General features: G+C 38.6%; 1 protein-coding gene across 1 annotated transcript in view; it reads left to right on the top strand.

The window, feature by feature from the left end:
• Nucleotides 1-20,952, top strand: part of CAPRIN2 (caprin family member 2) — a gene marked incomplete at its 3' end in the record, with an annotated part of 30,517 nt that extends 9,565 nt beyond the window's left edge. The window contains exons 6-20 of the mRNA XM_079538542.1: nt 612-773; nt 1,223-1,266; nt 2,619-3,455; nt 4,328-4,369; nt 7,424-7,555; nt 7,749-7,836; nt 8,496-8,551; nt 9,138-9,248; nt 10,824-10,934; nt 11,565-11,717; nt 13,965-14,148; nt 15,501-15,686; nt 16,702-16,802; nt 18,875-18,941; nt 20,384-20,952. Coding sequence (XP_079394668.1) covers nt 612-773; nt 1,223-1,266; nt 2,619-3,455; nt 4,328-4,369; nt 7,424-7,555; nt 7,749-7,836; nt 8,496-8,551; nt 9,138-9,248; nt 10,824-10,934; nt 11,565-11,717; nt 13,965-14,148; nt 15,501-15,686; nt 16,702-16,802; nt 18,875-18,941; nt 20,384-20,952 — 2,843 coding nt within the window. The remainder of the gene's footprint in view (nt 1-611; nt 774-1,222; nt 1,267-2,618; nt 3,456-4,327; nt 4,370-7,423; nt 7,556-7,748; nt 7,837-8,495; nt 8,552-9,137; nt 9,249-10,823; nt 10,935-11,564; nt 11,718-13,964; nt 14,149-15,500; nt 15,687-16,701; nt 16,803-18,874; nt 18,942-20,383) is intronic.
• Between the last annotated feature and the right edge of the window lie 2,153 nt (nt 20,953-23,105).

Here is a 23,105-nt window from a genome sequence, read left to right as displayed (position 1 = left end):
GCAGCTCTGATCATCTACAGTGCAGTTTCACCTATTGAAAATATACTCACTTTATCATGCACTAGAACCTATGGGACTCTGCATATTCTTTTGTTCTTTTAATTTCAAAAGCCCTTGGACGTTGTTGAACAAGGGCTTTTCTCATTTTTCTTTTTGTGGTTCTTTTTTTTTTTTTTTTTTTTTTTTTTTTCCCTCTTGCAGGATCTTACTGTTGGGAGGAGGGTCTGTAGGGCAGTTATATGGTGACCACATTACAGCTTTACCTCTGCTACAACCAGCACGCCTGCTGTGTTGTATCAACACTGTTTAGTTCACAAATATGAAACAAATCCTTTTTAGGTTTGTGTGATCTAATGTTGCTAATAATCACCTTATATATATCTAAACACAAACTACAGCCTTTACTCTAGATTGTCAAGATATTTTCTGCTAAATTAAGTGGTCTGGCAGATATTTCCTTTAAAAATATTTGTGTAGTTTGGCAAGAGGCGTAAGTAGCTGGAGAAGTTGCAGTTTATATATGGGAAGAGTCTTGGTCTGTAATCTAAATATTCCTTGATTTTTGAATTTGCGTATTTTAACTTCATAAATTTTTTTTTTTACCTTTTCAGATAAACACATGAAGGACTTGTTATCCAAACTTCTAGACTCTGGTTACTTTGAAAGTATTCCAACTCCTCGCACCACTGTGCCAGTGAAAGAATTGGAGGAAGTGCATAGAAAATCTGAGAGGACAAGACAGATGTCAAAAGGAGAACCTATCAAAGAATCAGGTAGAATATTTCAGGGTACAATTTCTGTATTAAAATATTGGGATAAGCTTGAACTAAGCATTGATTTTTGCATAGCTTGATGCAAATCTAAACCTATAGCTTGCTTTCAATTCAGTAATTAAAACTAAACCTGAAGGGCTTGCCCTGTTGGGGGAGGGGGGGAACCTAATTAATAGTAATGGGTTCTTTTTACCCCTTGAGCATACCTCTGTGTGAGAAACATAATATTCCTTTTACCAAAAACTTAATGGTTTCTGGTAATTTCTGCAAGTGTTAGAATGTGATCAGAAAATGGAAAATAGCATTCAACGTGAGATATTTAGACTGAGATGAGGTTTCACTGCATCAAGTTTAGCCTTTGGTGTTACTATTCAAATAGAATTAGAGACTTGCTGTTGTTTAGCTCTCTGCATTTGATCAGTTGAAACAAATTAACATCCTTTCTCTAGAATCCCTTGTGGAGCTTATGAAGTCTGAAATACAGCCACAGGAGGTAAGATGCTCCACTGTTAATTGCCCTTCTTTAGTATTGTGATTTATCAGAAATATTACTGCATTTCTCAGCCCTTTAAATTTCAAAAAGCCTGAGTAACAGCTAAGATGCTTCCTTATGTAGGGACTGTTACAGAAGATTTAGTTGCCTTTCTATTTCTCCACATTTGTGGCTCCTGTAAGGTATTTGAGGGTAAATGGGGAAGAATTACATAAAGCAATACAATACTTCAATGCTCTTTCTTTTCTGAATAAACTAAAACATCAGTTTTTGGAATGAAAACACAGATGTAGCACACAAAAAAATTTTTGTGTGCTACAGTATAGAGAAAAAATAGCATGTACTAAAGCTTTCCCTAAAAGCCAAGCAGAGGACTTAGTATTGATAGCATTGGGAATGATGCAAATCTTACTCTTTCTCAGAAGAGTGATGATCCTGAGACAGCCATGGGTGCATAAAGGTGTAAAGATGTACTTCAGTAGTCCTCCTAACTTGAGTTTAAGTACTCAAACTTTAACTGGCAATAGCATGAAAGCTATTAGATTTGGTTCAAAATGAAGGGAAGGAGGTTTGGTTTTTTGGAAGTGCAAATAGTGGTTCTTAATGCTGAATCCCTCTTCTAGGATAGCTCACTAGAGAAATAGTCCAGAACAAAGCTTTGTAATGTCTGGTAACATTCAGATTCTAAACTTTCTCTGATATCATGTCAGAAAAATCATAGCCAGGATGTCTTCAGATACTGACTTCCTGTTTATGACAAAGTAGTAACTCAGGATATCTATAGGATATCTTAGTTGAAAACTGACAATATTGGTAATATTCACAAATGGAGTTGAAGTCCAACTGTATTAAATTAGAAACTGAGTATTTAAACTCTGTCTAAGAATCAGTTATAATTGATTACTGCACATTACCTAGGTCAAACATTCTGGGAGGAGGTGGTGGTGCTATGCTTATTAAAATGGCTAATAGTAGATGCTACAGACTTCTGGATGTTTAGGAGGGCTACCTTTTACAAAAGGCACAACTGAACTAGATATTGTTACTGCCTGAGAACTTCAATTAGCCTTGAGGATAAGGATCATAGATTCACTCAGCTTAAGTATGTTTCATTTGTGCTGTTTGGGATTGTTTTCATACTTCTGTGGCACACCAGAAAAAAATACCGCACTAATCTGCAGTGTTGTAGAATAAAGCCATAACTGCCTACATGGTTTCTATGGCTAGAACTTAAACTGCTTAGATTCTACATTTAGCTGAGCTTTGAGTAGCTGGATGACCTAACTTAACTGACCTGAACTGTAGTAGCAAAATGTTTTCTTGGAGCCATTAAGTTTCTTTGGTCTATATAGTTTCTCAACAGGCGTTATTTGCCTGAAGCAGAATACTCTGTCAAGAAGAAGCCAGAAGAGCCCAAGTCTTGGGAAGCTGAATGTGCTAGAAAACAAGAACCTCCAAAATCCTGGGAAATGCTTGTTGATATTGAAGAGCAGAAGCAGAAAAAAGAGACCTTAAAGCCTTGGGAATCTCGTGTTAGGCAGCAGGAAACAAAACGGCCAGATTCACCAAAGCATTGGGAAGCTCATGTTAAAGAAGAGGAGCAGAAGCGTGAGCCTACAAAGTCTTGGGAGACCCGTGTTGAAGAAGAACAGAAGAAGCAAGAAGCTCCGAAGGCCTGGGTAGCACGTGTTCGAGAGGAACAGGAGTCCTCCAAACCTTGGATAGCAAAGGTTAGGGAAGAGCAGGATCAGAAGAAACAGGAATCTCCTAAGCCATGGGTAGCAAAAATTAGGGAAGATCAGGAACAGAGAAAACAAGAGTCCCCAAAACCTTGGGTAACAAAAGCTAAGGAAGAACCAGAGCAAAAGCAGGAATCTCCAAAACCTTGGGTAACCCAAACTAGGGAGGAACCAGAACAAAAGAAGCAAGAGCCTGTGAAATCATGGGAAGTGCATGTTAGGGAAGAGCCAGAGCAGAAGAAGCAGAAGCCTGTGAAGGCTTGGGCTGCACATGTTAGGGAGGAGCCAGAGCAAAAGAAGCAGGAAACTCGAGAGGCTTGGGAAACAGCTGAGAGGCAACAGCAAGTGTCATCACAGCAGTTACAGAATCCTCCGAAGTCCTGGGGAGCTGCAAGTGTTGGGCCAAAGGAGCAGATGGGGCCAAAGAAGTTTGATATGGAACCCAAAGAAGTGAGTTGGCATATGTAGTATTACCTGTCATGAAATTTGACATTAGTGTATTGGACTAAAGCTTCATTATTAGCAGAGGCTTTACAAGGTGTAGCTTGTAGACCTGTGTAGATTCCCATTTCATTCTTCCTTAGGTGAAGTAATTCAATTCTGTTAGTTAAGCTTTGTGTTTGAATAGCAAGATGGTGTGCTGCTTGGCTTTTTATGTCAACACAGCATTGCTGTGTTTGAACCTTGATTAACTGCTTTATGTGTAAGACAGAAGAATTAACTTAGCTCATCCCCAGCTATTGGCTCTGTCCACTGTTATCAGTGCAAAGCAGGTATGACTCATCTGGGGATCAAATACTTTCTGTGACTGCATACAAATAGCACTTCAGTAATTTTTTAGGCTTTTGATTAAAATAGCTGATTCAAGGGAACTAACATCTAGTTGAAGCAATACCAACTGTACAGAGGCTTAAATATGTATTTCCAGATGAATGCAAAGCTATACTGCTGCCCTGGAGATTCTAACAACAGAATTGTTTTAGAAATGTAAAACGAAACCCACTGTAGGGTTGATGGCTGAGCAGACTGACAGACTTATGTTAAGTTAGCTTTTCTTACCTGTGCTCAGGTAGCAACAGTACTTACTCTAGGGATGGACAAGGTTGTAGGCAAAGCAGAGTTCAGTTACACCATTAAGTAAGACTTGAGGAAGAAAATGAGGAATTGCTCAATTCTCTCCTACAAGTTGCTGTTGTCAGCACTTACCTTCTTTCTGTAAGAAAGCAGAAATCAATTTACTTTATATTGTTCACAGCAAATAGTTAAATTTAGTCTCATCAGTAAACCTGGCAAAACTGAAAAGTGGTTATTCTTGCTTCTAGAGGCGGGAGCGCAAACAGAAGGTTGAACATGAGATTAAAAGAGTAGGTAACATGCAGCACTGGGTAACCAAATGGGTGAGGTGTTTCAGCTTTGTCTTCTACTCTTAAGCTGAGTGGAATCACATCTGGTGGTGGTGGTGTAGGTATGGAACTGTTCTTTCACTCATAACTGAGCACAAACAGGTGTTGCACAGGATTAATGTAATGGAGTTTATTTGAACTATGGTGCAGTCTCAAACATTTTAAGATATTTTGGAATTTCTGGTGTCAGCAAAAAGCAAGATTGTTTTTAATAGGATGGGTACCTTATTTTGTGTAAGATAGGTGGCTTAAGTACTAGGCAAAACGTTTTGCTGAGGAAAAGGAGGGATTCTGATCAGCTGGGGAAACTCCAGCTGCCGAGGAGTGTTCTTTAGTAATGTGCAGGTCCATCAAATTAAATGAGGTGCTGCTTATGTTGGCTTGCTGAATTAGTAAATGAAGCCTGTTTGCTCCTGAACTTTGCTTTATGTAGCAGGCCATGAAGAAACATCAGCTGGCTTTTTGCATAGTTGCTGTTGGCAAATTGTTATATCAAAAGAGCACTAAATGATTAAAAAGTGTGCTGTCATCCTAGCTAGCGTTTTATAACTCGCTTTATCAAAATGAATGTTTAGCTTTGCTTAAGCTGCATATAAAGAGCATAATTGAAGTATTTTAAACTTTTTGGTTAGTGAAACTTTTAAGAAAAGCAAGGGGAGGCAATGCCATGTGAAATCCACTTATTTTCCTGGGAGAGCCTATGAAATGACCTTGTGCATGATAGATAAATGGTTTGTGTAATTTCTGTTCTGATGCTGACATCTAACCTTTTCTTATTCCATGAAATGCATGTTAGAGCTTTCAAATTTTCTCATGAGCTGCTAGATTTTTGAGACTTGGAAGTATGCTTATTAAGTTAATGTTCATACCCTAAGGGGTGATACTTAAGGTGGGCTCAGTGAGCTGATGTGTAGGTCTTTTAAACCATTATTCTACATAAACGTGTAACTTAGAACAGCATCTAACTGTTCACTAGAAAACCCTCTCAGCTTAAAACATTGTTTTAAGTAGAGTACTTCCTTTTCAAAGCATCTGAGATGCAAAGCCTGGTAAACTGTTGCTTTTTCATACGTGCTCTGTGTGGCACTTAGCTTTTAAATAATTCTAGTTTTGAACATATAAGCTGAAACACTAATGAAAAAAAACAAATCTATATTAGGAAGGTTCCATGTCTACTTCTGCTTAGTGGATTTCACTATTTTTAGGCACTTGAAGATAAATTCTACAGAATAGAGAGCCTCTGCTTCACTTCTAGTTTAAAGCTCTATCAGATAACAACCCCTGAGTGGATGCTCTCCTAGTCAAAAGAAACAATGCAGCCAGTATACTGTTGAGAAATGTAGTGCCACAGTATATTTGTAGTTGGAAGGGACCCACAAGGATCAAGCATGACCTCAAAGTATGGGGCAAAGTAGAAGGCTAACAAACTGCAGAAGCATGCAGGAGTTTATGGTCTTTAACAACCACAAGTGAAACAGTGCAGTCTTTTTGGCTTCCATGTTTTGAGGCAGTCTTCACTTGTTTAATATGTAAGTTGAACTTAAAACTGATGATTACCTACAGAGCTTCAGACACTGCCAGATTTACTTGCTTAGGTGACTTAAAGGCAAAAAAAACCTGTTACCTGTTTGCAAATATATAGTAATGTAAAGTAGTGTACTTGTCTTAGTGAATTTTAATGAAGAGAAAGAACACATGACAGCAAGTGTTTCAAGATGAAGTGTTTGTAAGGGATGGGTAACAGGGATGGAGAAGGAGGTTTTGACTCCTACTTAACTGATAAATTGCCCAGATTTAATTTTATTCAATTGTAACTTTCGTATTAGATCCTTAATAGGTTTTTGTTACTGGAAGCAAGAACAGTAAGAACTTGCATACAGTTAGTAGAAAAAGCTATTGCTTGTGCATCTGAGTTTCTAATTAGGATGGATACTACAAAGGTACCACTCTAGCTCTAGAGTAAAAAAAATGAACTTTTCACAGCTCAAGAAGTAGCTATCATGTGGGCCATGTACTAAAATGGATTCATGCAATGTTAATGCAGTGCTGCATGTACATGGATTGTGCTTTGTGAAGCTGGCTGGACCCTGTAGGCTTCTTTGTGCATGTTACTGAAACTTCGGCAATCTGCAAATGCATTGATTAGTTCCAAGTAGTTGAAGAGATGTATCTGGACTTATCCTAAAATTAGTTGATGGCACTTTAATTTCTTTTGAATCTAGTGTGACAATTAAAAATGTCACGTGTACTCTTCTGCCATGTATTTTTTCTAATGAATTAATGTAAATATTCAATTATGCCCTTGTACAGAGTACTGAAATAGTAATCTGCTGGAAACACAGATGTTGGCACTGTATGAAAGTGTTCTGTGTTTTGATAAAACATTTCTATTTCTCAAAGCAAAGTGAAAACCAGTACGGAAGAACAACTAGGAGACCATCTGAAACAAGGAGTAATAAGGCTCTGTAGAAGTCATTGTTGAGGTACAGAAAGTGAGGTGGGGTGTGCAGGTATATGCACGCCAATATTTCATGCTGATCTTCAGAGTGTAATAAAATACTTTCTGCTGGAGCTGTTACATTGAGAACATGTGGCTCTGAAAGCAAAGAAGTCTGATCGCAAATAACCTGCTTGCTGCAGTACACCTTAGTTTCTTCAGCATGTCTGAAAATGCCATCCCAGTAAAAGATCTGTACTTATTGGCATGTGTTTTGCTGGAAGGAAGTATGTTAAATCTTGAGTGGTGCAGTTCTGGTATTAAGATTATTCTGGCCTCAACTTGAACATATGTGATTGTAAGAAACCAAATCAAGTGAATCCCATGACTTAACTAGTTATGACAACAGTAAGCTGATTCTTCCTTTTTTCTGAAGTGGGAACTTGAACCAGAAAACATCAAAAACAGAATTTCTTGGCCTGTGGTACCCAGAATTTATAGCTGATGCTGGAAGTATATTGGATGAAAGCAGCTTGCCTTGTTTTCAGTGTTAAATGTAATCTTTTTTTCCTTTGTAGGTGCCTAAACCTGTACATCAGCCAGCTGCAGAATTTTGCTCTACTTCAACTCTTCCAAAAGATCCAGTACTGAGAAGGGAAAAGCTTCAGGATTTGATGACTCAGATACAAGGGACTTATAATTTCATGCAAGTATGTTTTTTTTGCTCTGTTGCTGTAGCAGATCCAATGCATACTAGGTTAGGAAAGACGCAGTGCTGACTATGCATGTTTGCATTGAATGAATGGATCTAGCTCTACTTAGTTAACAGCAACTTGTCAAATGAATGTTTCGTGTGTATGTGGAATCTAGTTTCCTACCAACTAATCATCTTTTTCTCAAAAGGAATCCATTCTGGATTTTGATAAAGCTTCACCAAGTGCCATTGGTTCATCTCAACCACCTTCAGTTACTCCAGCAAGTAGCCCTGTAGGTAGGTAATGTAAGCATAACCAGCAGGGTTTGCTTGGCTGTCAAAACACCTAGTTGGGAAGACAGCCTTCTTAATAATGAAGAATACTAATGTCTGTCAGAGCAGCTCAAACCATTTAACTTCTTAAACCATTGCTGGATGTGGCTTAAACTCCTATTTGCCTAGTAATGGAATGCTTCTATAATCACTAACTTGCATGTTCATCTAAATCCAGCTGCAGAGTGGGCATGTTGTCAACATACCAGATTTTTGTCTAGATGTGGTATGTAGCTATTAGATGTGGCATATAGATACAGACCATGAATGAGCTCGGGTCAAGAGCAGTTAACCAGTTATATGTACAAAACAAGCTTTATATAATTGGCCATGATAAGAAATCATTTAGGTGGTTTGTAGGCTGTAAAACATTAATTACCCAGTTTGTAAAATACTTAATTGGTCTTGGTTTTTATTTGGAAAGTGATCATCTCCACCTTGGTAGAGATATTTTGATCACTGGACACCTGCTTTCTTTTATAAAAAAAAAAAAAGAAACAACTGAGGCTTTCCAATAGGTGTAATTTAGTGATGCAAGTCTAACATACTCTAAAAATAGTGCATCTTTGTATACTGAATGTTCTGAATTTAAAAACTGTTGCTTAACTCATGTTCTTTTACAGCTTCAAAAGAACAGAAACTGCCAAGTCAAAGTGATTTTCTTCAACAACCTCTGCGAGTAAGTTGATGCTAAGGCTATCTTGAGGAGGCAAAGCAGTAACCAAGAAATGATAGAACATTGGCTTTGTAACCAGTATAGTATAAATTCACTTCAGTAGCTTGAAAGAAAAAAATGTCAAAGAATTGCTGGCTGCCCTTGTGCTTATCATAAAGGAAATGAGAAACAAATGTTAATTTTATTGAAGTAAAATATGTTGAAGGCATGCTCAAATAGTTCAATGTTTAACTCCTAGTTTCAAGTCATAGCTAGTGGTGTGCAGGAGAAAGTACTGTATCTCTAGATCATGAATGTCTTCCTCTTTGAGATTCTTTCTTATGCCAAAGATGCAATTTCTGCCATTGTTAGGTGAATCTTAAGTTCACTTAATGTGCTTGCATATCTTAACTACTTTGGCTTTTAAATAGGCTTACTTATCACTAATAAACACTCTTAATTAAAAAAAAAAAAAAGCTTTGACTTACTGGTCAGAGTACTTCAGAGTACTGCATCATTCTGAGATTTGCTTGTAAATGCTTAGAGTGAATTTCAGGGGCAGTCAAGAATTCAAGGTAATTCAAAATCCTGTGTTTTTTGTTCTTGCAAGGCTACTGAATCATCCATGACACTGCACGGTTCTAATACTTCCCTAGCATCTGCTGATCAGACACTTTCTGGCTCTGAAACTGAGGAACTGGTAACATCACAGACAGCACAGGTAATGTTTTCTGGTGTTCACTGGCATTTGAGGATCTGTGATAGCCAGCCTTAGCAGAAAGCTGTGGTGGGACCTCTCCTCAATAAACTATATAGTACAGTGTGAGAGTGCGGGTGACACAAGTAATGTATCATGGATAATGTAAAGGTCATTGGAAAAGTCTTCCTAATACCACACGATTGCAAAGTGAACAGTCTGCCCCTTGAAATGGGAAGGGTGTGAAAGGAAAATTGCTGGCTAGGAAGTGTAGTGCATTTTCTTGTAGAGTTCTGCTTTGTTCAATGCAGAACCTTCTCTGACTGTGGAATATCCATAAATTAGGGTGGATGTTGTCATGCAATAGCAGGCTGTAAGCTGAAAGCAGGTGTTCTCTTGTGCAGCAATAGAAGAAATCCTTGGCATCTGTCTGGTATCTAGTTAAGACTTCAAAATTTGCTGTCTTATCTGTATTTATATGCAATTAAATCTTAAGCTAGCATTCCTTAAATATTAAAAGCTGAAGAAATAGCTTCAGTTTATGCTGATGACTGTCTTAGATCTGTATTTCTGTGGCTGGAAATGCAGTTAAGCTTCACACTGGACTCTCTTAATACTGTGTATGTAGATTACAATGAAGTGTTTTTCTGCTAATGTACATGCTGTGCATCAGTGTACAATGTAGCATTTACTGTGTTCCTCAATATACTGTATAACTATAATATCCCCATCAAGACTTATTCTTTGTCTTCTACCTCTTGGATCAGTGGTTTTAGCCTGGTTCTTGACACTATCTTTTTACAATGCAATAACATTTCCTATATTTGAGTATCTTTGTTTAATGTGAATCAAAGAAGCTTGTACTATGGCAGACATCTGATTCTTAGGAGAATGCTCTGTTTTTGCCAATGTAGTGTTTATGATTAGGGGTTCTTGTGCTTAGCCCATCCCTAATCACTTAACTTTGAAGTGTTACGGCTTTCTTCATCCACAAGATGGTCCATGAGAAGCAAGAGGACTATAAGGCAGTAGTAAGATTCATTTGGTCTCAGCATGATTGGGGAATATACTCCGTAGTAGGAGTATACTCTTCAGTTAGGAAATGCAGTTCTGTTTGCACCTGTGATGTGGTAAGAATGAGAGTTGGTAGTCTTCATCCTTAGGCTGTGAATCTAAGTATAAGCAATTCTTAAACTTAGTATTGCAGGTGTGAGTTTACAATCTGTGCATTATCTAGTTAAGGCTACCTGCCAGCCTTGTTTGTTTCTCTGAAGCCTTGTTAGACAAAAATCTATTGGGTGCTTAATAGCAGACACTTCTCTGTTTGACACTGATGTTGCTTTAATTGCTCAAAGCAAAGTTTTTGGAATTACCTGACTTTGCATGGCTAGTTGTACAGATACATTGTCTCAGTCCTTAAAGCTAATTACTTACAACTTTTGATTAAGGTAACTATTCAGTGCACTTCAGAATTGCTGTTTATTCTTGTCTTTTGAAGTCCACCTATTTCAACTTATGCACTGGTATTGCATGGCTCTAGCAGAACTTTTTGCTTTCTGTAGTACTTGTAATGGCATGTCAATGTATGGCTTCTTCCAGGCATCAGCGTCGCTGTCTCAAGAGACTGAGAAGTATGCTTCCCAGCCACTGTATCAGACAAGTCCTCATATTTCTGAGCCACTGATACCTAAGAAGATTGAAATAGCCCAGGTGAGCTATTGCAGGCAGTTGAGAAATGTTATTGAAAAGGGTAGTATGAGTCAAATATGTATAGATTATGATTTATTTCTTTTGATTTCTGATTTGTGGAGTATATCAGTATTCTAATAAATTAATGTTTCGTTTTGCCACTCTGTACAGATGAGTATTGGTTGGTACTTTAGAACACTCAGCACTGTTTCTAACCTGAACTATAATTAAGTTGGAGGGAGAGAGACACAAACCTGAGTTCCTTTGGAAAGGATAAGTTATTTTTAATTCCAACCAGAAAATCATCTTCCAGCAAACTGAATGGATAGCATCCCATGTTTCCTTAGTGGTGGATAAAAGTACCTAAGCCTCTTTATTGTGAAATTCATACAATGAGTGGTATGTATAGTAGCTCATGGGCACATTTCACTTCATCAGCAGAGAGTGCAATAGAAATACTGATTGCTGAGGATGCACAGCAAGATTTGAAATTGTAAGCAAAAGCTATTTTGTAGCTTTACTATGTCCAAATGTCATCCTGTAGAAACTGCTGACTTCTGTCAGTCTAGGCTTTAGAACAATTTAACTGCTTCTGTTACTGCCTGATAACTATCAAGTGACCTCTCGTTACATTTATATTCTTTCCCTCAGGCAACTGTTCCTCTCCCAAGTGAGCCTCAGTCACCATTGCCAACTTCAAGCACCTCCATAACACCAGTACCACAAGGGCAAAGCTTTCAGTCTCCTCCAGCAAGTAGCAGTTCTGTCACAATAACAGCAGCTCCCTTTCAAGCTATGCAGACTGTAAGTATGCGTACTCATGATTGAGAAGCATGCTCTAACTTAATCCTAACAGAGGGGAAGCTGGCTTCTCCTTGATGTAATAAGGAACTTGATAGATTATTTTGATGCTTTCATGTTAAAAATCTAGATGAGAACTCTTTCCTCAATGGCTGGAGTATCTTAGTATCCTTAAGGAAGTAAGAGGTCAGATATTAAATTGACCAGTTTCTACCTACTTGCTGAGGTAGAGTTGATTGTATTTGCACTGTTCTTATGTGTGGATGTCAATGACTGTGGAGGAGAGAGATGGAATCCTTATTGGTACCATGAAGCTTTCTGAAGCTTAAGTCTGCCATGCTGCTTTTTAAGCTGTTTGCATTAGCAGGATAAAACTCAGTCCACTGGAATCATGGAGAACCTGTCCTTCATAAAGATCAAACTGTCCCCCCTATCCATCCCTAATGAGATACCTGGAGTAGTCTACAGATTGAGCAGTGCTTGTTGCAAATGTATAAAAACAGCATCTCTCATTACTGATGTGACAAACAGTGCTAACACTGCTGCTGTCCAGCAATTTTGGATGTAAGTCCTTTGAGGGACATAGAGGAAGGGTCTCTACTTAGGGATTAATGCTTCCTTCTCTGTACTTAGACTTGTCTATTCCTCTGATCCCTTTTTCAGAAGATGGTAAAAACTTTCAGTTAACATTCTTGCTCAAAAGCAAATTTAGGAAGTGATTACCTGAGACTTTCCAAAGGCATTTTCCATTTCAACAAATGTACCTGTGCACCCATGCAGTTCTATAACTTGTTGGACAGTTATGGTGGGGGGGGATAGAAGTAGCTAATAGCTTTTCAAAGCACAAGAACTTTAGGTGCAGCTAAAATACCTTACATCGTGGTTTGTTCTTTAGTAAATCACTACCATGATGTTTCTTTCTTGGCTTGCTGTATTAGTAGAAATGATTCCGGTAGAACCCTGCCTAGATGTACAGAATGTTAATGTAATTATACCAGAAGTAGTGGTGGGAAGGTTGTTCTAAACTCAATCTATTAACATTAAGCTACTATGTAATTATATTATTCATGGAAGTTTAAAAAAACAAAACCAAACCAACGGCACGCTATGATTGGAGAACCAAAGTCTTGGGGAACTGGTCCTGTAAGATAAGTGTCTGTTACAAAACAAATATGGAGTCTTGGTCTTAGCTGTTCTAATTATGTCTGAGCCTAAGATCTGTGTTCAGAATGCTTTTTAGTGCAAAATGTTACCATTGCATGTTCACTTAAATTAATGCTGTGGTGTTTTGAGATATTAAGTATGCAAGACTTCTTAGCACTTTTGGTTCACAACATTGCAGGGACCTCAATGCCTCTTGCAGTGGTGGTACTCTTGAACTTGACAGTGCATTCTTCCTATCATTGCTTCCACTGTCATTAACAAGGAAATAGCTATTGGATTTCAATAGATAGCCAGGATTCAGATACTTCCTTAGCAAAGTGATGCAGTAATGAGACAGTGAAAAAGCCTCAGTTGATTATATACCCTTAAACATCTGAACACCCTGTTGCTGCCATTGGGCTCATGGGGGCTTAAAGGCATATGCTGTCTGTGGTGCAACTCCATTAGAATTCCACTTGAGACCCTCACTGATAAGAGGCTGCTTGCTACAAGTGGTCTAGGATGTGGGTGTTGACAGCTTGGCTGTATGACATCCTCGATTTTCTTTTAGAAAGAAAATTACTACAGCAGTAGCAGAACCACTTGCAGAACCACTCTAGTGGAGATGTTTAGGGCAACTGGAATTCTTGACTGGATTTGATAGTTTGTTGTTTAGCCTTTTAGCCTGGCTGGAAAATAACTTGGAGTTCAACTGGAAAGGAAAACAAATCACTGAAATGGTCTATGCTGCTTTTGTCTTTGTGCTGCCAGAGTTCCACGCACATCTGAAGATTCCATTATTGTAACATTTCAACTGGAAGCAAACTAGCTTGTTCTATGGTAGCTGCTGTTGAAATAAGGTAGTTGAGTTCAGTCAAGCTGCTACTTTTGGCTAATTGCCAAGCATGCAAGACTGCATTCAGCAAGCTTACTGTGAATTCAAAGGATGATCAGCAACACCGTGATCTCAGTTCTTTCTATGAAATGGTTGGTGTTCTAGGAACTGATTAAGGCGCTGTGATTTAAGCTACAGCTAGCATAGCAGGATGGTGGCATTAGGCAGACACTTCAGCTGGTGGTGTTAAGCGTGCACTTGAACTGTTACAGGTATTTAAAGTGAATGCTCCTCTGCCTCCACGTAAAGACCAGGAAGTTAAAGAGGATTCTTCATATTCAACGGGATATAACCAGAGTTTCTCTACAGCAAGTACACAGACTCCTCCTCAGAGCCAGTTGCAATCTTCTCATGTTGCAGAACAAACCTCTCTTTCACAGGAATCTCTTTCTTCAGGTGAGAACTGTACTTGTCTGTGTTTCAAGCAGTCGTTAAAATTCCTCAGGTTATAAAAGCTCCTTGGGTAAAACTACTTCAGATATATATTTATTTGTTAATGTACTGCGAGTATATTCAGTTTAAGTCAGTGGAATTCTTAACCACTGAAGTTCTAATGTAGCAACTGTTAACATCAGGGTTATATGAGTGGTAATTTAGTTGATAGTACTTCTGGTAAGTAGAGTCCTGAGCTGTCTTTATTAAACAAAACTGATTTGCTTGACATTCAGATGGTGATACCAGGTGAATATATGGAGCTGATGCTAAGGATTTGCAATGAATTGAGGCACTAAATTTGCCTGGATCAGTTTCCAGGGTGAGAGATGACAAGTAGGAATCTGAATTTAAAGTTATTTAATCAGTGACTCAAGGTCACTGAGTATTGTCTGCTAGAGGACTGTTGTAGGAATTGTTTGAGGCTGATAGTGTGCAAAGTCAGTGAGACATTCTAAGGTTAAGAACTCCAAAGAACAGTAAGTACAACAGCTAGGAAAAACATTATTTAGCTTGAATGCTCCTTGTCATCACAGACTACAGGTGGTGATCTGTTGCTGTCTGCACAGCTTTCTGGTGAAACACCGTATTTGATTATTATGTGCAATGGCTCTGCAGGAGCCTCAGAAAGATTAGACATCCTCTACTTTGACCCATTTCAATCTGTTTTTGGATTGATTTAGAGCGTAGACTTATGGAACCCATTCATGGTTGCATGATCTGTATTTAAGGCTAACCACTTAACCATCTTGTGAGTGAAAAGTATTCTTCAATACAATACCTGTTGCTTGAGATGAAACTGCTTAATACCACATGTAAGAGTGTCTCAAGAGACAGAACCCAGCTGCAGTTGCAGCTCTCTGCAGTTGACTTATTGCTGTCTAGATGAGATGAATTTGTTTCATCATACTAAAGGATGTCAACGCTGAGGTGTGATCTAGTTAATCATAGAACACTGAGGACTTTCTGCCAGTAGAGCAGTGTAGGCTCTGAGTGAAAATTTGCAGTTGAGTGTAGTTTTTATTCTAATGTGGTTATTTTCCTGATGCTGCTAGCAAACTTCAACAGGGCAGAACTGATGTTCTTGAATACTTGAGGCTTACACTGACAGCCTGGGCCATGTCTACAACACACTTCATAACAGGGATTATACTCTACACAACAAATGGAAGGAACTTCCTTATTTAGAGTAAGGAAAGGACAACAGCAGGATACATTGAGCAGCTTAATCTGGTGAACTTCCTAATGCTGCATTTGCTTCTACGTGTGTTAAGCTATTGCAGCTAAGTTTTTCCACCCATGTCTTTTGTTTTAAGGAGTGAATTATCAACCTGATGGAGCTGTTTCTGTTAGCAATGGTAGCCTTGCCTTTTATCCAGCACAGACAAATGTTATTCCCAGACCCCCTCAGCCTTACCTTAACAGTCGTGGGTCTGTCAGAGGATCTGCTAGAGGTGGAAGGTCTCTGACCAATTCATATCGTTCCCCTGGTGGATACAAAGGTATGTCTTTGTTTACTACTTCCTTAAAGATCTTCTGTTACATACTGGAATGTTGTTTTAATGCATAGTATTTAATTAGGTTCTATGTGAAACATTGCAGTATTTTAAGAATCACATGCAGAAATTAAGGTCTTTCTGTAGAATGAATTTGCTTAAATGCTGGGGCTTTTTGTAATCCCTGTACTTTGGCTGTCATGTGAACTGGTAGAGAGCAGTATTATAGTTGAATTATGAAAGTGTTCAACAATTAGTAAATTACCATCTAGTCTTCTAAACTTCTTCCCTCCGTTGCTTTTTTTCTCCTGGCCTCTGTCACTTGCTAACATCTTGGGCAGGTATTTTCTTTTCAGATGATACTGATACTACTTGTTCAACACTGCTGGCTTTTTATCTTGCAAGCAGAAACTGGGATAAGGGAAGCGGTTCCAGTAATGGAGAACGCCTCTGGATTAATAAAAAAAAAGGATTTTAGGAGATGGATTGTTTGGTCTATACAGCGCTGCTGCTAGCTGGAGTGTCATGATTAGTTTCTGCTTGCTTATCAAAGTTTCTGGTAGCAGCAGTCTCTTAACTTTGAAGTGGAAGCATGCTTAGTCTGAAATACAGGTTGTTTCAGTTAATGGACTGAGACTTCTTCCCAACTTGTAGGAGCTTGTTTAAAAAAAAAAAGTAAAAATAGTAGTCTGAACTTGCCTGCAGTGAAGGTTTATTTGGAAGTGTGTAGTGCTAAATTGCTTGCAGGTTCCCTTTATTGTCTAAGGTCCTCTTTGTTGTTTAGTCTGATAGCTAAAGAGGCTAAATATAATTGCAGTAAAATGTCATAGCTATGCATTTCTAACAGCAAAATGAGTGTGCTCATGTTAAGAGTCATGATGCTCTGATTTCTGAAACGAGGAATGGAGGTGTAACTGCATGATTTGATACATGTGCTAATTGCTTAAAGGGAGTTCTAGTTGTTTACGCTACAAGTCCAGAAAACTAAATGGCTAATAATGAGTAATCACTCTTTGAGCAGGTTTTGATGCTTACAGAGGGTCACCTTCAATAACTAATGGCACCTATGGCCAGCTGCAGTTCCCTGCTAGAGATTATGCTGGAATGCCGTATTCTCAGAGAGTAAGTATTGAGTTTGTTTTCATTAGCCTTCTTGAGAACTACAAAGCAGTCTTCTAATATTGTAACTTTTCAGTATCCTAATAGGTAAACAATTCCTTACAAGCTAGAGGTCAGTTTTGTTTTCTAGACAAACTCTTTTGGGACAATAGGAAGCAGCTGAAATAGGAAGAAAGCTCATATTTGGGGCTGGTGGATTGTAGTCAGAATTGGGTCTCTGAAATGCAATCAGATAGTGAGTAAGAAATGTCAGAAAGCCCATCTTGTTATGATTTTCAAATCAGTACTCAGTACCTCTGTAATGCGTATGATTTCTTGAATAACTTGACATAAAGTGAGGCTAAGCAAACTTCACATTTGCTCGTGGCTAGAGCAGTTCATTAAAAACACATTTGGATTGTGACTGGGGACTAGATGTCCTTGTTCTTGAATGTATTTGTGGGGTAGCAGGAAATCCTAGTAGGAACCAGCCATTGTGATCTTGACACTTGGATACTTTGATTTGAGTGAGGGCAGGTATCTCAAGGGTTGATGCGCTTGAAGGCATGCAGTAAATCATAACCAAGCATGACCGACTTCATGTTCTGTAGTGGTGGTAGAACATAGGTGGATTAGGGGAGATCGGTTAGTTTGAGGATATTCTGTTGTTAAGCTCCAGGTGATGCAGAAAAAAAGGAAGCTTCACTATTCAGATAAGTGTAAAGGATGAAACTCGTCAAATATCTCCAGTAGGTTTAAGTATTTCTTTATCAGTAGTTTTTGACTTGTTCAAGGTGAGTAGATGGTCTTAAGGGGTGAATTTCTGCTCTTGAAACATGTTTCCAATGAAGCATGTTTCAGGTATGCTAGCATGCTTTAGAGACAAGTGATCCTTAAGCTTTCTCTAAGGGTGGGAGGCAAGGAGGAAAATGCCTTGATTTGAGGAGGTGTGGTATGTTGTCACTGCTGTGAGTGTTTTGTAGAGAGTTCTGCAGTTCTCAGTTTCCTGCTGTGCCACGCTTCCTGTTCATTACTTCAGAACTGAAGCTGCCGAACTGTAAAAGTAAGGGGGCAGAAGTAGAAGGATGCAAATCTATTAATATCTAAACTATTGGTTTGTTGTACTACTGACTTTCAGAAGTGGGAAGAGGTGCTTAAGGTCTTAATTTGACACTCAGCATCATACTGCAGAAGTCTTTTCTTGGTGTTATAAGACATCTAGGTTACTACTGTTGGGGTGGCTAAAGGAACAACTGCCTTCTAGAAGTCAGTAGGCTGTCTTTTGAAGACACCTGATTAGTTTTGAAGGGGAAGTTCATTGAATGAATGCATCTCTGCATAAGGTCTTCGTTATGTCTCAGGTGTCTCATTTAAACAAGTTTTGCCATGCCTGTTTCTATCAGCCTTTGAGTGCTCTTATCTTTCTTCAGAAGTACTTGAACTTGGAGAGACATCTTTTGTTATATATACTATCTCAGTAAAATGTGAAATGTATCTGACCAGATTATGCTGATCCCTAGGTGGAAATTAATTGTTGCCTGTTGGGAGGGGGCTTGAAGTCTGAAGATAATCTTAGGAGGAGCTTTACATCATATACAACACTCACTATCTGCATGAAACTCACTTCTCTAATAAACATGTCCAGGTCTATGCAAATGTGTGCTCTTACTGAGCCAGTTTCCTGTGGAGTGTTAAAGTAAGCTTAATCCTTGGTGGTTCAAATTATGATGAAGGCAACTGAATTAAACACTTCAGGTTAAGCTGTGAACTTCCAGATTGTGTCTGCAGTGTTTTTTCTAAAAAAAAAAAAAAAAATCCTGTTTAGAGTTGGGGAAAGTTGTGTATTCAGCTTTGGAATGAAATTTCTTCTATACTGACCTAGAATAGGCTTGAGATTTAAGGTGAAGTACAACAAAGCTTTTTAACTTAAGTAAATACGTAAGTAAATTTTCCATAAATAAGGTTGTTAATTGACAGTGATGGAGTTCAGAATCAAAATGTACAGTTCAGAGCCTGAATTACTTGTATGTTGTGTGGTTATTTCGTAGCTCCATTTGTTTTCAGATTTGGTCCTCATTATCTTCTGTTTTCTTTAGGATGTTAATTATCAGCAGTGCTATAAACGAGGTGGGATAACTAGTGGTCCACGAGCAAATTCAAGAGGTAAGGCCAATATCAGATTCCCAGGGATGTATCTGCTTGCTGAAGTGGAATGTTAGTGTAAACAGTGAGTGTACTGTCACTGCTAGCAGACAGATACAGCTTGGTATAAATTAGCCAAGTTAAATGGAAGTGTAAGTGCTACTCTTAAGCAGTCGACATTGCATAGCAACAGGCTTAGTTCTACCATTCTCAATTTTCCTATGTCAGAGTTCTGATATAGTGATACCTTTTTGAACTTCATTCATAAAATTGACTAAAATACATGCAGAATGGTACCGCTGTTACATCTGGCATCTTCACTTAGTTGTGTGGTCTCTCTTCTTTGAGCTGTCAGATCCCAGAAACTTTGTAAGAGTGCTTTTCTACAGAAAATAGTTGTTTTGTAAGTACAGCTTTTGACTTTGTACTTCAGCATGGAACTGGTGAAGAAATTCATGCTTGGATATACAAAGCTTGTGTTGTATAGAACACATTTTGAAGAGCTGTGAGATGATTTCATCTCGTATATAGAACTTCTGGATTTATTGTTATAGGTAAAAAGTGAGTAGAATCTTCACTGTAAATTACTACTTAGAAGAAAAAGGGGAAATCTTTCATACAATAGCAACTGTTTCAGGATAAAGTAGTTTGTCCTGAGGGGGGACTCAAAATTCTGATTCGGGGAAAAAATCAAAATGTGATGGTGATGAGGGAAGTTGACTGATTTACCTGTTAGTATTAAGTAAAGTTGCTGCTGATACCTTACTGTTATCAGATATGTGAAGGTATTCATTTCCTGCAGAAGCAACAATGGTGTAACTTGATAGCAGCTGTTCTAAATTGGTTCTGTCAATTCTTTCATTCCAGACTGAAACTAGGTACCGTTAATTCAGATGTTTGAACAGATAAGCATTATTTTGGGCAGTAGGATGCAGAAAGCTGAAAAGCAATCCTAGTTTTTGTAATATTTTAACGTGACAAGTAGATATGGCTTGACATGTCAAGAATACCTCTCCAGAAGAACAGTATTGAGGTAGCATTAGGTGCAGCTTCAGGCCTTCAAGGTGTCTGAATAATTACATGTCTTTTAGTGATTCTGCAGAGTTCTTCCAAAACTTGCTTTGTATTTCCACTCAGTCAGCACATACTGTTTTATGATGAGGTATGGTAATTTTTAGCTGTGCAAATGCTACAGCTAAAAAGTTACTGCAAGCTACTGCCTCTCCTACTTAAAAGTGTGAGAAGTCATTGTTCACAGCTAAATTATGATCCTTCTTGCTGAATGCAAGTGTGAGGAATGTGAAACAACTTCAAAGTTCTGTTCTCACTGGGGCCCTTCGACAAATTCTCATAGCTGAGGCAAATGTGTTACAAAACAGATTTTCTGCTTAAGAACATGCTTGCAGGTTTAAGGTACCCTTCTGTTATAATACTTATTTATCATTGCTAATGATCTTTAACAGCAGGGTGGAGTGATTCATCTCAGGTGAGCAGTCCAGAACGAGACAATGAAACCTTTAACAGTGGAGACTCTGGGCAGGGAGACTCTCGCAGCATCACACCTGTTGATATGCCAGTGACAAGCCAAGCTGCCACTATACTACCAGTGCACGTCTACCCCCTCCCACAGCAGATGAGAGTTGCCTTCTCTGCAGCTAGAACATCAAACCTGGCCCCTGGAACTCTAGACCAGCCAATTGTGTTTGATCTATTGCTGAACAACCTTGGAGAAACATTTGACATCCAGCTTGGTAGATTCAATTGCCCAGTGAATGGTACTTATGTCTTTATCTTCCACATGCTGAAGCTGGCTGTAAATGTTCCCCTGTATGTGAACCTCATGAAGAATGAAGAGGTCCTAGTGTCAGCATATGCAAATGATGGGGCTCCTGATCATGAAACAGCCAGTAACCATGCAGTCCTGCAGCTGTTCCAGGGAGATCAGATCTGGTTGCGTCTGCATCGGGGAGCCATTTATGGAAGTAGCTGGAAATACTCTACTTTTTCGGGATACCTCCTTTATCAGGACTAAAATACAGTGCAATGTTTACAAAAAAGCTGCTCCAAACACCTTGGTGGAGGGGGGGGGATGGGACTAGCTTTGCACTTACTACTGACTTTATAGAAGATGTGGTTCCATTACTGGGGGAAATGATGGTCCTGTTGTGCAAGGTGAAATCATGGAGTTGGGGTACTGAATCAGCACTAATTTGGCACTTTATCAGTTGTGATGTAGCCTTGCTAGTAAAGCTGTGAATGTATATTGTTTGCACTTACCCTAAACTGTATTAATGTCCAGCTTACTACACTATTGATTGCCTCAAGTATGGGCTATTCACAATGCCTTGTTGTGCCTCAATAAAACAAGTTAATATGCATTTTAGTATTAATCTTGCTAATGGTCTTTATCTTTAAAATATCAGGATAGTTATTCCTTGTGAGCTGTACATACATGTTCATACTCCATATAGAACTTGTCTTCGGGTTTCAGTAATTCAGGGGGTAAATTAGTTTAAATGGGATTACTTGGTTATTTGGTTCTTTGTTGCTTCCTCGATTGATGTGAATTCAAGATTTAGTTGCATAGCTACTTCTGATTTCTTGACCTTTCTGTTAAAATTGAAATGAAACTCTACATGGTTTACTTGGACTACTTAAAATGCATGTTCTGTCAGCATGCAGTTTTGTTACACAACTGCTTTGCTGCTGAAGTAGCAGCTAGCTGAAATTCTTAAACCTCAAAACAGTCACTGAAGGACTTGCTCACACTTATGCTGCGTTCATTCAGATGTGATATATCCTAAGCTACAGCTGACCCTTATGAAGTCCAAACCTGCACAGCTTCCCTCTCGCATGAGTTTAACTTACATTAAGCTGCTTTTCTTCCTTTCAGAACACTGCTGAGAAAGCTGGTGTTTGTAGTTGAAGCCTGCTGTTTGCATCCTAAATCAAACCTATATACAAGTGCTAGGAGGCATTTATTAAACATTTCTTACAGCTAAAAGAGGTGTATGAAGTCTCCAGCAATCTCATGGCCTGGAAACTGGAAAGCAATGGAAGTTCTTATCCAAGCTTCATGTCAAATACTAGAAAGTATTTTTTATGTTTAAAATGAAAGTCTGAACTTGTAAGAGCTAAAAATCTACAATTTTCTTTCTACTTTTAGGAGCCTCTGTACTCCCAGCAGTAGGTGTACTTAAGTATTCCAGTGACAGAGATAGTGGAAGAGACTGGTACATCTAAGGATGAATCCAAAGTGCTCTAAAAGCAGTTCAGCTAACAGCTTCATTTACAAGTAAAAACTGATAATGGAGTAGAAGTCAGACCTGGTATAACACTGCTGTTTCTTAGTAACTGGTTTCAAAATGGCTTTCCTTCTGCTGCCCCCTGGATTCCAAAATGAGTCATCTGGCATGACTCCACAAAGTTACTGTCATGAAGACCTTGATTTTACTCTAAGTCTAGATTTTTTTTCATACATCTACTTACATGGTAATAATAGTCTTGATTTAACTTCAGTGGTAAGTTCTAAAAAGTTTGGGGTAAAGCTTCAGGAACCTGGGTATGACAAATGTCAACCCATACCTATTAAGTAGTAAATGTATGTTATATTCTCAAGTGTACATGCTCTGGCTTTATTGAATGTGATCAATGAAGGATCAGAGGCAAGAGCATGTAAGATATTTAGTTTCCTTAACCCTTGCCTTTGTTAATTCTCCTTCCTATAATTATGAGAATTTAGCTGATAAATTGAAGTGCTAGGATAAATTTCTGTTTGCAGTAGTAGGCAACTGCAGCCAAACTCAGACTTTACTGCTTTTGTAATAAATCTTGCAGCTCTGAATTTTCAGACATCTTAAGCACTGTTGAGTCCCTTGTTTTTCATGCTATCTTACTAGGGGACCAGGAAATTAACCCTACTGTGCACACAGAAGGGTATCCCTTGCATTACAGTTGCCTTAGGACCAGGTCTTTATTTGGCACATAGCTTGTCATACTGGGCTTTACTGTATGTACTTACACTATGGATTTCTCACTTTTTTTAAGAACATGATCCCAATCTTAAAAGCTTTGCCTTTGGCAACCTCAGACATGGTCACTATATACAGTGTATGCTGTTTTCTAATACTCCAGTTGAATTGGTCTGGACAACTGGTTGATTAAGGTGATCACTTGTTTGACTCT

This window comes from Tetrao urogallus, assembly GCF_951394365.1.
Source record: "Tetrao urogallus genome assembly, chromosome: 1".
NCBI lineage: Eukaryota > Metazoa > Chordata > Aves > Galliformes > Phasianidae > Tetrao > Tetrao urogallus.
Note: the sequence above shows the minus strand (reverse complement) of the source record. Positions and strands in the feature narration are given on the sequence as shown.